General features: G+C 39.7%; 2 protein-coding genes across 2 annotated transcripts in view; one reads left to right on the plus strand and one right to left on the minus strand.

Annotated features, from left to right (window-relative positions):
• The window catches only part of LOC139978049 (uncharacterized), a 294,882-nt gene that overhangs the window by 235,875 nt on the left and 43,178 nt on the right, over positions 1–15,829 (minus strand). The window lies entirely within an intron of this gene.
• LOC139978056 (uncharacterized) lies at positions 12,569–15,763 on the plus strand. The gene is made up of 2 exons (XM_071988007.1): positions 12,569–13,202; positions 14,067–15,763. Exons 1-2 carry the CDS (start codon positions 13,069–13,071, stop codon positions 14,338–14,340), a joined length of 408 nt encoding a protein of 135 aa, XP_071844108.1. The 5' UTR covers positions 12,569–13,068; the 3' UTR covers positions 14,341–15,763.

The raw sequence follows: 15,829 nt of genomic DNA on the forward strand, positions 1-15,829 counted from the left end.
CCCATCCTCCTAACCGGTGCACGTAAACCCTGTCCTTGCACCCCTTTGACCCGAATTAAAAATAAAGAAAAAGAACGGAAAAGGGAAGGAAAAATACGTTGCCATAAGGGGCGGCTCCACCCTCTTTAGAAAGGATTGGGAAAAAGGGAATAAGTACATGAACAATAAATTAATAGTGATTTCCATTGAAAAGTGACTCGCTGAACATCGGCCGTCAAAGTAAAATACTTTTTGTTTTTTAAATCACTTCAGTTTATTGCCCTCCAGCGTACTGTACTCCAGAATTGACTATCCTGCTTCTTGTTCCAAACGGCTCCCAACGAAATGCCAAAAAGTCGGCAACGGGGTTGTTGTCGGTTACCCAGCCCCACCATGGGGCACCTCATCACGGCTGGCTCGAATTACAACTCGAAACTTTAACTGAAATTGGATTGAATTTAAATTTAAAAAAAATATACTAGCTGTCTGCATGGATCATACTGATCTATAATATTGTGTGACCATATAGGCGTACTGGCTCTAGGCAACCAGGAGGGACACTGGGGGAAGCTTTTTTTCTTGCCACAGAAAATTAAACATTGCCTGGAAGTTCCTAGAACGATTAATTCATTTAAAACTTCGACGGCAATGAAGGACAAAGAGAACCATATAGGCCAATGCCTGACTATAAGATCATTGAACCATCACGAACAACCCCGAATAATCTTCCATTTGCCGATTCCTGAAACTGGGAAGTAAAGGGTGGGGGTGGGGCTTTCCGTCTTGATCCGCAAGTATAGTGAACGGTCACCACAACAAGGGTGTATAGCTTGGGACTAGCACGGGGAGACTTGACAACCTTGTGAACATTTTGGGGGGGGGGTGAGATGAGGGGGGGGGGAGTCGGCAAACTAAAACATACAGGGTAAACAGAGGGGAGGAAAGGGGTGAAAAAGAAATAGTTAAATACAGATGAAGGGATGGAGGAAGAAAGTAAAGAAAATGTGGAAGTGGAGGCTAGGGGTAGAGATAGAAATGATATGAAAGTACAGAGAAAAGAAAATTTAGAGCAGAAAAATGGAGATCACTGGGATACTGTCAAATACACAAGAAGAATATACAATCTAAATACTGGAATTAAATAATGCACCACATAAAATACAGCTTTATGACATCAAGAAATCAAAGGGGAAGGATATAATGTTTCGAGATGCTGGAAAATAAGACACAACAGAAGATGATTATGGTTTCTGATCTATTAGGCTTCTTCTCTCTACTGCTACTGGATGTAAGAGACCACAGGGGCTCGCACAACTCTCTTAGTAGTGATGACCTTTGACCCTTACTATGCCTACCTGTTATCTTGCCAGGAAATAAATACACCAGTGCATGAGAGGAGATGAGAGATAGGACTGATTGATCGTGTCGATAGGTGTCACAAGTAAAGGAGTAGTCCCCCACTTGGACACGTCTCAATCTGCTTATGTTCGACACCCGAGACAAATGACATAAATAAATGACAGACTACCAAGAATTTTACGGAATGAAACATATAATTTATTTACAACTCGTCTCGACCAATGACTTTTTGGTCTCGACAAAAGAAACATACATATATCCAACCCAAAAAAATACACACTTCGGTTAGCATTCGCTAACCCAACCAACCCTTCCAAACAAATCTACTAAGGGTCTGCCCTATCGCTATACTTCTCCTCTATCGCTCAAGACTTCTTCCCTATCGCTTAAGGCTTCTTCCCCTATCGCTTAAGGCTTATTCCCTATCGTTTAAGACTTTTTCCGGCTAGTACCCTGCAGGTAAGCTTCACACGGTACGGCGAGCCCCTCACACCAGCGTAGCCGTCGGGCCCCAACACTGCAACCCTATATGACAAAAGTACAACAAAACTACTCTCAGGCATGCGCCAAATGGCAAACATATGGCTATACCTAATATATCAGGCGCGTATCCAGGGGGGCGTTGGGGGCGCGCGCCCCCCGGGTAAGAAAAAGAGGAGAGAAAAAAAAGAGAGAAGAAAAAAGGGGAAAAGAGGGGGGGGGAAGAGGAGGAAGGAAGGAAGGGAAAAGAAAAAGAAGAAAGAGAGAAAAAGGAGAAAAGGAGGGAGCAGAAGAAAAACGCCAAGACACCGGGAAGAGATAGAGGAACAGTGAAATTATTACAGCGCTGATCCCTATTATATACACAGGGTAGCTAGCGGTGGATTATGGATTTCGGAAGGGTCGTGCGACTCAGCCTACCCCTTACACCGACAACTCCATTTTTGACGTTTCCATTTTTCCTTTGTGGTCAGCAAAACGGACTGAGTGCGAACAAAACAATCTTTAACAACTCACACTGTGTGTTGCCAATTTGAGCTATCTTCAATTTTGTTATATTTATCCACAGTTGTTAAATATAGGACGGAAATCGCATTTGCGGCAGTTTATAATTGTTTTCTGGGAGAGGACCCCAGACCCATCTTATATTCAAAAGTCTACTTGGATTATCTGTCCCCTGATTTTTTTTCTGCAGACGCCCATGTATTTCCCCAAACTAAATTTCTAACCCATGAGATTTAAAACTTAAGGAGGTTTGGGAGCATCATTGGGTCTGGGAAGTGTTATTTCCGGCGATCTGGGAGGTATATTTGCCAAAAAAAAAATTTTGCACGCTACGCGCGAACCCGTGGTCGCCCTCCGCTTAGATAGTATCAGAGAACAAACACGCGTCCCCACCACTATCCAAGACTGATCAGCGCCCATGTACCAACAAATTAACTGTGTTTGAATTTTCGAAAATTCCCTGACTATCATTCTTACTTGGGCGGCGATCATGTGGGGGGGGGGGCGGCGGGGGACATGTCCCCCCAATATTTTAGGTGGCATTTCTTTTTAGCATATTTATTTTATTTTTTTATGATATCGCTAGTAATTTCAAACTAGAAAATGCTTAGATGCAACTTACAAGGCCTGGGAAGTGCCATTTCCAGCGTTGTGGGAGGCATTTTTGGCCAAAATTTCATTTTGCGCTTCTCGCCAACTTATAGTGGCGCTAAGCTTAGATAGTTTGCCTACAAGCTTTGCCTCTCCCTTGGCAAATTCCTCGCAAGGCGCCTTTCTAACCGTGTCACAATTTGTTACTATATATGACCGAAAGTAGTTTTTACTTTTTTTTTCTCGAAATGAATAGCTAGACCAGGGTTGTCCAACCTACGGCCCGCGGGCCACAGTCCGGCCCGCTGCAGGGTTGCGTCCAGCCCGCCAGAGATGCTCTACGGTGCGAAATTTTAGTAAGCAGATTTATTGATAACAATTTGAAGCTATATAATCAATCATTCGAACTTTCTGGGTCCATAAAACTGCATACAGGTCAGTCTCACCGGAGAGTGGGGGGGGGGGGGAGCTGAACTTTATTCATCTGTTTTATCAGGAAGGAAAATAAATTCAAGCGGCCCCTCCTTCATCAAAATCATTCCATGTGGCCCGCCTCTGCAAAAGGTTGGACGACCCTGAGCTAGACGGACCGCATCCGTAATGAAATTTGGTTTGCCGATAAAAAAGGAAAATAGGGCTGTAGCAACCATATATATAAATATAAATATATATATATATATATATATATATATATACATGGGCGGTGATCATGGGCGGGGGGGGGGCGGGTGGGGGACATGTCCTCCCAATATTTTAGGTGGGGATATACGGTAGTATCTAATATCCCCCCATATTTGGTGGCATAATTTTTTTGTGTGGCTATAAATAGAAAATAATGCGTGAGATTATTTATGCAAATCATATTTGGCGGTGGCTAAAACTTCATCCAACACATGCTGCATGAGGTAAAGGACGCTCCGTGGTCGTTTCTGTGACCGTGACCGTATAGCATGTTGTCACTCATGATTATTATCATAATGTCTGTACATCTCTTGTGTATGCATAAGTGCATGGAGGTACATTTTTACCTCCATGATGAGTGTAAGTACGTACAATCATATATGTGATCATGGAGGTAAAAACTGTCCACATCGATATGGTTTCACTGGGTTTCCGTTTGGCCTGTTTCCTACAAGATTTCTAACCGCAAGCGCGTAGCCAAGGGGTGGGGGAGCGAAGGGTGGAGACCGCCCCCTCCCCCTCGAGCATATTTTGTTGGTATTTTTTGGTGATATCGAAGTTTTATAGTAGCCGTTATAAGAGGTTTTAATATTTGTACACCAATAAATTAACTGTGTCTGAATTTTCGAAAATTCCTTGACCAACATTCTTCATCATACTTCCCTCTACTCGTGCAATTTTGACCGGTCTGTTAGGGGTTGAAGGGGGTTTTTCTATATTGGTTGTTCATAGATGAAATTTTGTGCAACATTATGGGTATGTTTTCAAGTGAATTATTATTCAAATTCTTAACAAATAATGGGCTTAAAACCTTGAAAAGTGGGGCTGACGGATATAGTGGGGCGTTACGTAGAATTACTTACAAAAGTAATGATCCACAGATGATGTGTGACTAGTGACAATCTTGAAAAAGATTATGAATGAAAAAAACTATTGGGAAAAACTTGGTTCTCAGGCAAAATTGTACATCTGGTTGGTCATTTTGAAGCCGGAGAAGTGCCTTTTCCGGTGATCTGGGGGGCTATCAAAACCAGAAATTTTCTTGTACGTTGCGCGCCAACCAATTGTGGCGCTCCGCTTTGATAGTAATTCGCCTGCACCCAAGCAAAGGTCCCCCCCCCCCCAACATTTGAAACAAATCGCCGCCCCTGCATTCTTAAACATACTTCCCTCCACTCGTGCAATTTTGACCGGTCTGTTAGGGGTTGAAGGAGGTCTTTTTTATATTGGTTGTCCATAGATGAAAATTTGTGCAATATTATGGGTATGTTTTAAAGTGAATTTATTTCACGAGAAATGTGAATTTTCAAATTCTGAACAAATAAATGGCTTAAAACATTAAAAAGTGGGGCTAACGGGTATTGTGGGCCGCGACGTAGAATGACCTACAAAAGCAATGACCCACGAGAGATGCGATGAGGTCGAACATGATGTGTGACTGGTGACGAATCTTCAAAAAGGTTATGGATGAAAAAAAAAAACTATTGGGAAATACTGGGAAATACTTGGTTCTCAGGCAAAAGTGTACATCTGGTTGGTCATTTTCAAGCCCGAGATGTGCCATTTCCGGTGATCTGGGGGATATCAAAACCAGAAATTTTCTTGTACGCTGCGCGCCAACTGATGGTGGCGCTCCGCTTAGATAGTAATTCGCGCCCCCCGGGTTAGAAAATCCTGGATACGCGCCTGTATATATACCAACGAATATTGTCAAACTATGACGTCAATGTAGCCCCTATCTGACGTAAAATCAGCAAGCAACACACAACCAAATAATACCAAGAACCTCCGGGTCAACCCTTACCATGAAACAAATAACAGCTACTCAATACTATAGATGATAATATAAAAAGTTAATCAATCCAACCAAAGGCACTGAGGCGAACTTATTAATTCGTACACACTTATACGACCTAAAAATACCTTAAATGCTTTAAACGCATTTGACCCTAAACAATAACAAATTCGTATGCCTAAGCATGGATAAACATTTTACAAAACTGACTGAATTGTGAGCCATAGATCGAGGACTCTTTAAAATACAATATATTAATTTCTCCACAAACCCTACTGTGCGATCAACAATATAGATACCAATTAAATGAGTAATACGGACAAAAAATCAACTTACGGGATCGTCCTAATAATAATCCCGGATTAACTTGGTCAAACGGCCAGGGACGTAACACACAGTAACACGGCCCTTTGCGGTGCACATACACACAGAAATGTGTCCAAAATGATTTCGTCGAATTAGAAAACGGATACACCCAGTAATCCTCAGGATACGCTGATATGGCTTAGGCTAAAACGCAACGCCACAAAATATCAACGTTCCCAGTCTTTAGGCTCATACAAAGAAGCCTAGGCTCATACAAAGAAGCCTGGTTAACGGCTAACACACAGAAGCCGAGGAATAAGACGGCGAAGACCGGACGGTGGCGAGACTCACACAGAATGCCTCATCCAACCACACCCCAATCCTTATATATCGACCTTAAGTTGACCCCTGCCCTTACCCACCAAAGCACAATCTACGAATTCCGATGGACCCGTTTCCCATTATGCACTTGCTCGGATCTACATACATTACCGAGAAGAACCCGTCTCCCATTGCTCACCTCCTAGAATTTGCATACATTACTCGAAAGAAGAAATGAACAATTTGCAAAGGCCTAGGCTATCCGGTGGAAATTTCCACCCACAAGGAATGCTAAAATACAATGCAGGCGTGACAATAGGGGTGTTTAATATACATGTGATACAAGAAGATAGATGTAAAATGTAGCATCATTTGAACACTTCAAAGGGGACCCCCTCCCCACCCCCCAACACACCCTCCCCCACGTTCAAATCATAAACCCTCCTTGCAACGGAAATGAACACCAGTATAAATAAACCGATACAGATATTTATACCTGCTCTGAGTATAGACCTATATACAATAATACAAAACTGGCCATACTCTGATTGTTACTCCTTGATCGAATTTCCCCAACCTTGCCCGCCTTGGCTTAGAGGGTGGCCAAGCTCCTGATCCACAGTCATAGCTACTATCGAACAAAATGGACGAAAGCAATTTATTTCAATCTGGAGATGCAGAAGTATCAATAGCTGCTAATCCACAGTTGTGAATGTCGCACAACCTGTCAACAAAAGTCTGGGAAAAGTGCTTGCCCCTGCCATATGTATGATCTCTTTTGTTCAGGATCATGTGAATGTGGCAATGTGTATTTGTATGGTCTGAGGTTTCTCTCCCATGCTGCTCCATATCTAATCCTACTGGTGACATTGGACAGAACATGGCAGATGGCTTCTTGAGAGGTGTAGTAGTAACTGGATCAGAAGTATCTGTAAAGATAACATAAAACAATAGTTACTAGATTGCAAGTATCCTGTTATAGCTACTATGGCTGTGACTAAAAATATACCTTTGTTTAGAACTTATCACACTTATGCAGAATTGGAAACTGATATTGAATCTTGAATTTCATGATACTAGTCAGTTTGCCTCTAAAGAAGATCTTGATAATATCAGGCCCACTTACTTTTACAAATTCTATCAGACATGTATGCTTTTTAGTGGATGAGCAATATGCTACCATTTTTCTTTTCTTTTGCAATTTAATGATAATCAGATCACATCAGATCAGATATAAGATTGGCACTGCTCTTCCACATATAAATTTACCTTATCCTTTCTGAGTGTCAACTGATCTTTCTGTGGTGACAGCTGCTGAGAATGCCTCTGTTTGACTTTCGGCATCTTTCCGGAAAAGATGAATTTGACACCTGTTTAATGAAACAAAAAATTGTCCGTAAACCATGTACTGAAATAGCAATTGTACTGTACACCACAAGCTTATTTGTATGCGTGATGAACCTGGTAATGACCAAATCATTACAAACAAACATGTTTTATCATACCTACCAGAGAAAAAATATGAAAGAGAGAAGTACCTGTAAAAAACAAACACTTTTTTCAATAAAAACATATTGTTAATCCACATTGATTGAAACCCAGATAAGAATGACATATTCTTTCATACTCTTCTTCAATATATCCATAAACCGCGGTACCTTTCAAGAAAATTGTGAGGATAATTTTGTGTTCCCCAAATGCTTGTCCAACAACTTGAGCTCTCAAGTCAATGTACAATTTACTATGTAAAATTCTTGTCTAAGTGAACTGATTGCTTTCATATCACAAAAAGATATCCAGTCTTTTGATGTTCACTCATTATTTACCTACTGTGTAAACGTCCTGTTTAAGTGAGCAGTTGGTTTCATGAGTGAGAATTGAGATGCTAGCTTACTCCATGACATAAGCCCACCATTGTGAAAACTTCCTATTTACATGAATTGCTTGATTTCAGACTACAAGTAACGCTAGATTACTCTCCACAAGAGATGGTTTCGGTCACCAAATTTCATGAATATTATAATTTGTAGGGACAGTTTGAACACTAAACATCAGATCATTCACAAGAAGCTGAACAAAGACAAGCAAAGTACTGACATATACAGTATAAAAATATGATTACTTATTATCAGGCCTACGCAAAAAACTGGTACTTTCTTACCTCCAGGCATGGCTATATAAAGGTTTATATCGGTGTAGCTATATGTACATAATATTGTCCCTCAATTTTTGAGGCAAATTTACCTAATTTCTTGCATTGCAGTTGGGTTCCTTAAAAAAATGTACACATGATTGCTGAATACTGGACAGACAGTCAGTAGATAACAGTATATACACTGTTGCATATATGCTGGCTGTGGCTGACCTTAGAAAAACCTAATGTATAGCTGCATACGTAACGGTGTAAAGACATGTTAATCCGGAGGGATTCTAAAGTATTAATGTAGATGCATTATTTTTATAGGAAAAAACTGCAGGTCCATTTGATTGTACTTGTACAGCACGGGCCTATGTTATATGCCCTAGTTAATTATGACTGGGCAAAGATGATGCTTGATACTTATTACTGTACTTCAAATGCTCATTCACAAGAAATCTTCTTCAAACAAGAACAGCTGATAACAATTAAGAACCTGCAGAGGTAGGGATGAACAGATCACCTAGGCCTAGTGGTTAGAAAACATATTTCCATCAATTTGTTGAGGCAAAAACAGTTTAATTTTTGGTAATGAGAAGGCCCAGCTTTCCATGGCATTAATAAGAGGAGTGAAACTAAAGATCCCCAGTCCCTGTCAGTCTTTTTTAGGACGGATATTTTAATTTTAACTGTATACAGTATCTTCATGAAAGAGCATTCACAAACAGTGATGATGATGGCTCAGTAATACAACTTACTGCTATTTTGTGCTAGGATAAGTATGATAAGGTGAGCATAGGCTAGGTCGGAAGGTCCATGGGAAAAATAATGAATCATCGGCCTAGCTACATAGCCTAGACTTATCAAATCATGTACATGTTACAAATACAACAGCATAGACACTGCGAAGTTCGAACACCTAAGCCTTAAAAAAACCCAAAACTATATCTTCATTTTATTGACAAATATGTACGTACATACTTGCACACGGGTCATTTTGGAGAGGAAATAACTGTAGCTTCGTAGTTTTTGTGATATTGGCTTTTGCTTGTAGTTTACCATGGTGAAATCGTGTATTTCTTAGGGGCGTCCGATCTTCGCAGTATTCTGAACTTCGCAATACTGACTAGGCTATACATGTAAGCTAGGACAATACCCTGTACTACTAGTACTACCCTATACAGATTAAGCCTAGCTTAGCAAATCATTACCTTTTTGTGTGATCCTGAAGGAAATGTTCGGCATACTCTGCGTTGCTCACAGAAGTCAAATCATAGACTTGCTTGTAGAGTTCTTTCTCCATTTGCCAGCTAACATTGGAACGTAGAAGATAGATCTTCGTGGCATCTCTTCATCGCAGTTGTTCCTTTGCACTGTTGTTTGTCAGGTCCTTGCAACAACGGCCTTCCTCCACTTGAACTTACGCTCGTTCCAGGACAAGGCCGTTTTCTTTGCCCGATTCTCCTTGCCCTGATCCCTTTTCCATGATTGTACAGTATAGTACAGTATTCTTTACTCAAAAGGCACACAAACTGCAAACTATCGAGGACGAAAATCTTATGCGGGAAACAGTACAGTAAACTGAAATGCTGTGTTATAACGTTATGTGTGCATGGGTACGGGTTTGTAACGCATACGATTGCCTGTGCTGTTCACTGATCTAAATTTGCCACCGAAGTCACGTGATTAACCGGGGTCCCAGTAAACCTCGCTGAAACCTCGGTAATGCTAGCGCCCTCAAAAACAAGTCTATGAGCGAGATCGCCTTTAAGTAAATTTTGCGGATGTTCTTATGTTCTTATTTGAGAGAAAAATTAAGTAAAATTTTACTTAACCTGTGTAAAAATTTTTCTAGTGTGCATGCTATGTCCCTACCACATAATAGTAGTAAGTACCTCTAGAAGGAATGCACACAGGCTTGCATCATTATCATAAAACTATTAGAAAAATAATCACAGTATCAGGGACCTCTACGATATGATTCGATACTCTGTTCGACAACTACCTTCAGCGTAACGGTAAACAATTTAATCGCAAAACTGTCAGATAGCCACGTACTGCTCTGTACTGCTGTTAAGGAGATAAGGTAGTCCAACTGCTTCTGAAATTCTATATTGAAAGTCTCAAAAACAACCACATGACGATTTCCAGAAAATATTGCTAAATGTTGTTTTTCCTCCACAGTGTACAAATCATTTATCGACAGATGGAAACAATATTCTCATGAGTAGAAATTGATGAAATTTGATATCTAATTAAGCTAACAGCTAGGCTATATGAGGAAATTACAGCGTTTCAAGATCATCTGCCGTCGTGATAACACATGCACATTACTAGGTATGATCATGATACACTTCCTTGAGAAGGGAACAATTTATACGGTGAAGAGTATACATTCAAACACCATTATCTAGAGTTAGGAACAGGATATTAAGAGGGTGGTATCAATTAAGAATAGACAAACATTTCTTTTCAGAACAAAGGTCACATTACCTGCTACCGGAATTAACCCATTACGCTACCGTCTAAACTATAGCCATTGACATATATCGTACGATATAACTGTAATATGTTGCAATACATACAGAAAGTGGAACACTTACATTGGAAGTCAATATTATTCACTTGTACGATGTTGTGGTGTGAGCTAGGGATCCTCGATTCGTTCCTCGTTAGCTTAAAAAGACAGCCGAGCTGAAAGTGAAAACGATCTTTGTGTCTCTACACAAAAATTATACACGAATATGTATTGTATCGGTTGCAGGTATGGGCATGCGCATAGCAGACTATTGGTTTATGCAGATTATTAATGATAGGCATACTCTTCCATGCATATTTCTACGTCAGTACAGTCTTAAGTATATGACATAATAAAAACTCACCCCAGCGGAACAGAGAATAAGAATAACAAGTTTGAGAAAGGAAAGTCTTATTATTTTGAAGCCTGTAACAGTGATGAATAGGAATGGGGTATTCTCCACAAATAATTCTCTATATTTTAAAGTTAAATGTGGCAACAAATTTCTTGTTGCATGTGATTATTTTCAAGGACGTTTGAAATAATTGTAATGAGTAGTAACCAGTTATAAAGATACAAAATATCTAAGACGATTGGATTTAGCTTCTTCAATGGCATTGTATGTTTATGAGTGTGTGCAACTAGCTTTGATCCAAACTCTGGACTTTAACAGATGAATTTCAAGTTCACAAAAGTCTTTGGAAAGAACCACGACCTCCTCTGAAGAACTATATTGCTAAGGGTATGGTAAGATTCATGGCACCTGGATCTAAACAATGAAAAAAAAATCGGGTCCTCTCTGAGAGTCATAAACACACCCGTTATGAGTGTGCATGGAGTTTATCAGGTTTGGTGAATTTATAGCATGCATAACTGATTCTCGTAGGCCTACTGAACAAGGGAAAGGGCCCTCCTTTATTCATGTATTGCAGAAATTCACTACAAAGCGCATTGAACCGTTAAGTTTGGGGTTTCTTTCTTCTCTGCCATCGGTAGATTCTGTCTTTCACACCACCCGATTAAAAAGTAACAACAATTATAACGACAATTATAACAACAATTACTGTCCTCCACTGGTTCGTCGCTGTTGTCACGTTAATATCTTACTAATCCCGTTTTTACGGCTAGTAAGTAATATACGGGTTTGGGTGGAGCGGTGGCCTCGACGAAATTCCTGCATATTTCTTGTCTGTGGCAGTATCAGTAGTATGCGGTAAATTATTACACCGCGTTTTCGTGTGTGTGTTGTGTGATACAAATAAGTTCAGAACTTTTCACGACTAGTGGGCTGTACAGTATAGGTTACGGTCGAGTTTTGCCTCAGGCGAAGGCTTTTAGTTTGACTATAGGGAGCTGTTACACTAGTGGCTCCTGGTTTGACTAGTTTTAGGCCTACGTGGTGAGCAGTCGAAGTCCGAACTGTTCGAGTGCCCTGGTTTCGTATTTGATTCACTCATAAGGAAAGCTGCGCATGCTTTATGCTGTATCGAATATCAAAAGTTAAGCCTATGGAAGTGCAGTAACTTAATGTTGTTTTTCACCGTAACAAACCAGTATATTTCAAAATTTTACAGATGCACCAGTCTTGTACTAACTGGAGTAAAGTATTTGCAAATATTGTAACCGAAGTCGCGAGTTGACATTTTCTACCGCTCAATTAAGAAACTAATAGTGAATATAAGTCTGATGCACACAGACTCGTGTCACAAAACTACAAACGCGAATGACTGAAAAAATTGACTGAAGTGATTACAACATTGGGTATACCCAATATATTGATATATCAAACGTATATGGTCAAGTCCGTCATTTGGTAATTCAGTCAATTTAGGTATGAATTATATATAGACCCAGTCACAACTCACTTTGTATTTTACTTCATATATTTTTGTTTAAAGCAGCATTTTGCGTTTGTCCAGAATTTTTCCGTGTCTATCGAGTTTTTATCATAATACGATCACAAAAGACCAAACTAAGACTTTCTCATACTTTTTTCCCCACATCGAACGCTAATTAGCAAGTAATTAAGGATATTATATGATTCTGAGAATTGTGTCTCCCTGACACAATCGACATTAGTATTTATCACATGCAGCTCTACAAACCGCCTATTCAAATTCAACCAATCAGTGAAGAGATGTTTATGTATGACCTGGAGCTTAAAATAGACTCAGTCATTGGCATGGTAATCCCTCAGCGTCTTTACCGTGAGTAAAGTGTACACGCACGTAAGCCTACTGTACGTAGTACTTAGCAAAGTATTTAGTGTCGTATTATTGCTACATGCACACAATACTATAACCTGGTGACGAAGTGACAAAAGAATAAAACAATGGAGAAGCGCTCAAATGGGAAATATAAATTTTTGAAGAACCTAACTTCAACTGAAAAGAGAAAATGGCGGAAAGCCCAGAAGAAAAAGTGTCACGACACCGTGTCCCTTTCGGGAATCAATGGGAAAGATGGAGCGAAGTGAAGAGGAATTTACATCTGAAGAGTGATTCAGAAGTCACTCGACTTCTACTCGACAGGTAAGCAAAGGATAGAATTCTTCGTTACAATTTTTGTTTACATGATTTAACGTTACTTCTCATTATCGGTGAGAGAAACTGAGACCGAACCTCTGCCTCCACTATTATTACCACAGTAACTAGTTTAGCCTAGGCCAGTATCGGGGCCTATACTAAGTCGATAGTACTACTAGTACTAGTAGTATAGTGTACTTAGCCTATTATTTAGTAGCAGAACCAAGGCCAGTTAGGCTAAACGCTCTTACTCTTTCTTCACAGTCCTAGTCTTATCAAATTGCAACAAGTTTTTGTTCCTGTTCTTGATACAGTGCTAACTAACGTTCACGCCGACGCATAGATACTTTACACTAGACTTTACAAGGCATGGGCTATGATGGCAGTGATTGCATATGCAGTAGCCGAAATCACGAGGCCTACGTTCTGGCGGTTCCCGTTAGTTTCATGCCCTAAATAATGTTTGTTTCCTCCCCTAAAAACGTTTCTTACCTCTGTACCTCCTCAATCATGGGGAGGAAATCATCGTTTTTCCAGGAAGGAAGCTGATGAAAGCATATTGGCTAGGCTATGTGGAAAGAATAAATTTAGTAGGCCTAGGGCCTAAGTGGAATAACTGTAGGAATTTCTTTTCATTTCTACCTTTTCTACAAATATCTCTTCCCATATAGCCTTGCCAATTTGCCTCCCTTGAAAAATGATTCTTTGATTGAAATCGTTATTTTCTCTCCTAAATCAAAAATTACAGTTACTTCAGTACCTAACTCTTTCTACGTAGCCTAGCCAAATGTCTTCTTGCTTGAATTCCTCCCCTGAGAAACAGTACTTTCCTCCCTGAGTGATAGTTTATTTTTGTGATTCTACTTTCAGGTTTACAAGGAATTTCTCAAAGTCTGCAGGCAGATGGACCTGTGTTCCTGTTATGGAAAAGAATAGTTACAAGTACATTCCGCAACTGATGAAGGACATATTTAGACGGAGGCTTGATGATGACAATTCTCAACTAAGACGTGTTGTCGTGTTGTTCTTGCTGAGGATGACCCAAGGCACATCTCTGGTACAATTCGCCCGAGCCAACCTCCATCAGTTTTACAGCTTCTTGCAAGCCATCATAGCAGGATGGGACCAAGTTCTACTGTTGTAATGAGTCAAATCTATAAGTCTTCCTTGCATCAGAAAGTGATATCATTTTTTTTGGGTGGGGGGGGGGGGTGGGATGGAGTTGTTGCACAGCTTGTTGCAAGCCATCAGAGCAGCATGGGGCCTAGTTCTACTTTGTAATAAGTCAAATCTATTAATCTTCCTCGCTTCAGCAAGTAATATTATTTGGGGGTGGGGGGAGGTTGGAGTGATTGCAACCTGCATGTCTCCTACAACTTTGCAGTAATTTAAAAAGTGGTAGGATGGGGGGCTTCTTTTCTCATAGTCATCAGTCATGCCAATTGATCTAAAACATAATGCATGTACTAGTTTGGAATCAGGTTTGGACGCGAAGAACTATTCCTTTTTTTTTCAATTTTTGTTGTTGTAAAGATCAGCAGACTTATTCTAAGCACATTCATCAATAAAAATGAACACTTAATTGAACTTGTTATGTGTATTGAAGCTTATTAATGTCCATGTTGCAGAATAAATTAGCACATTAAATTGGAAGATTTTTCAGATTGAAGTAAGAACAGCAGTGAAAGAAACTGTGTGTTTATTCAAAGCCCTGAATGGTAAAGTTAAGGAACACAGAAAAATAGAGAAAAACCATGATCACGTCTTTCACGAAAAGAAAATGTAATACTAATAACATGTCTATAATCTTAGATGATAGTGAAAACAAGTCTATATTTGGCAAGGAATACAACTGATCAAGAAATAAAGAACTGAATACAAGTGAATGATTAAGTCAAGGAAATAGAGAATATCTTTGACCCAAGATCACTTTGACCTATGGAAAACAATAGCAATCAATTACTCTCCAGGGGCTACATATGTAACAGATAACCAACTTCTCTTCTTGAGATATGGCATTAGCACTAATGGCCTTAAGCGTAACAATGGGATTATCTACCCGCCGAGTGTTATCAACATTTGCCATGAAACCAACTTTCACTTCTTGGGATATGAACTATTGTCCTCAAAATGACCTTCATGGTTAACAAAATGTTTTACCTTCTCACCAAGGGCCACCTATATAGCTAGTTTGAAGTTCAAACAACTTTCACTTCTTGATATTGTTTATAAGTTTTCAAGAGTTGAACATCTCTTGACCTAAAATGACCTTTAACCTCCATGAAAAATAATAGGGTTCATCTACTTACCAAGTGCTATCTACATAGCAAGTTGGATGTCAAACCAACTAGCACTTCTTGAGATACTGTTTTTACACAGATTTCAAATGTTGACCTCAAATGACCTTTAAACTTGATGCAAAACAATAAGAATCATCTACTCTTCAAAGACTACCTATATACCAAGTTTGAATTCAAGCAACTTTTACTTCTTGAGATGTTGTGTGTACATATATCCAAAAAGAGTGCCGGATGGGTTTCCATCAGTTGCATTACCAGTTGTCGAGGCTGTTGAACATCTACATTACCAACCATTGCCTAAGAAGAAAAGTGAAGAAAAAAGAGTATCATTTA

Source organism: Apostichopus japonicus, chromosome 12 (assembly GCF_037975245.1).
Source record: "Apostichopus japonicus isolate 1M-3 chromosome 12, ASM3797524v1, whole genome shotgun sequence".
Classification (NCBI taxonomy): Eukaryota; Metazoa; Echinodermata; class Holothuroidea; order Aspidochirotida; family Stichopodidae; genus Apostichopus; species Apostichopus japonicus.

What these genes read in the sequence shown, in the direction of transcription:
- LOC139978056 (XM_071988007.1), top strand. Translation starts at nt 13,069, where the DNA reads ATGGCGGAAAGCCCAGAAGAAAAAGTGTCACGACACCGTGTCCCTTTC. An exon ending in ACTCGACTTCTACTCGACAG is followed by an intron (nt 13,203 to 14,066) that starts GTAAGCAAAGGA and finishes TTCTACTTTCAG; the next exon opens with GTTTACAAGGAATTTCTCAA.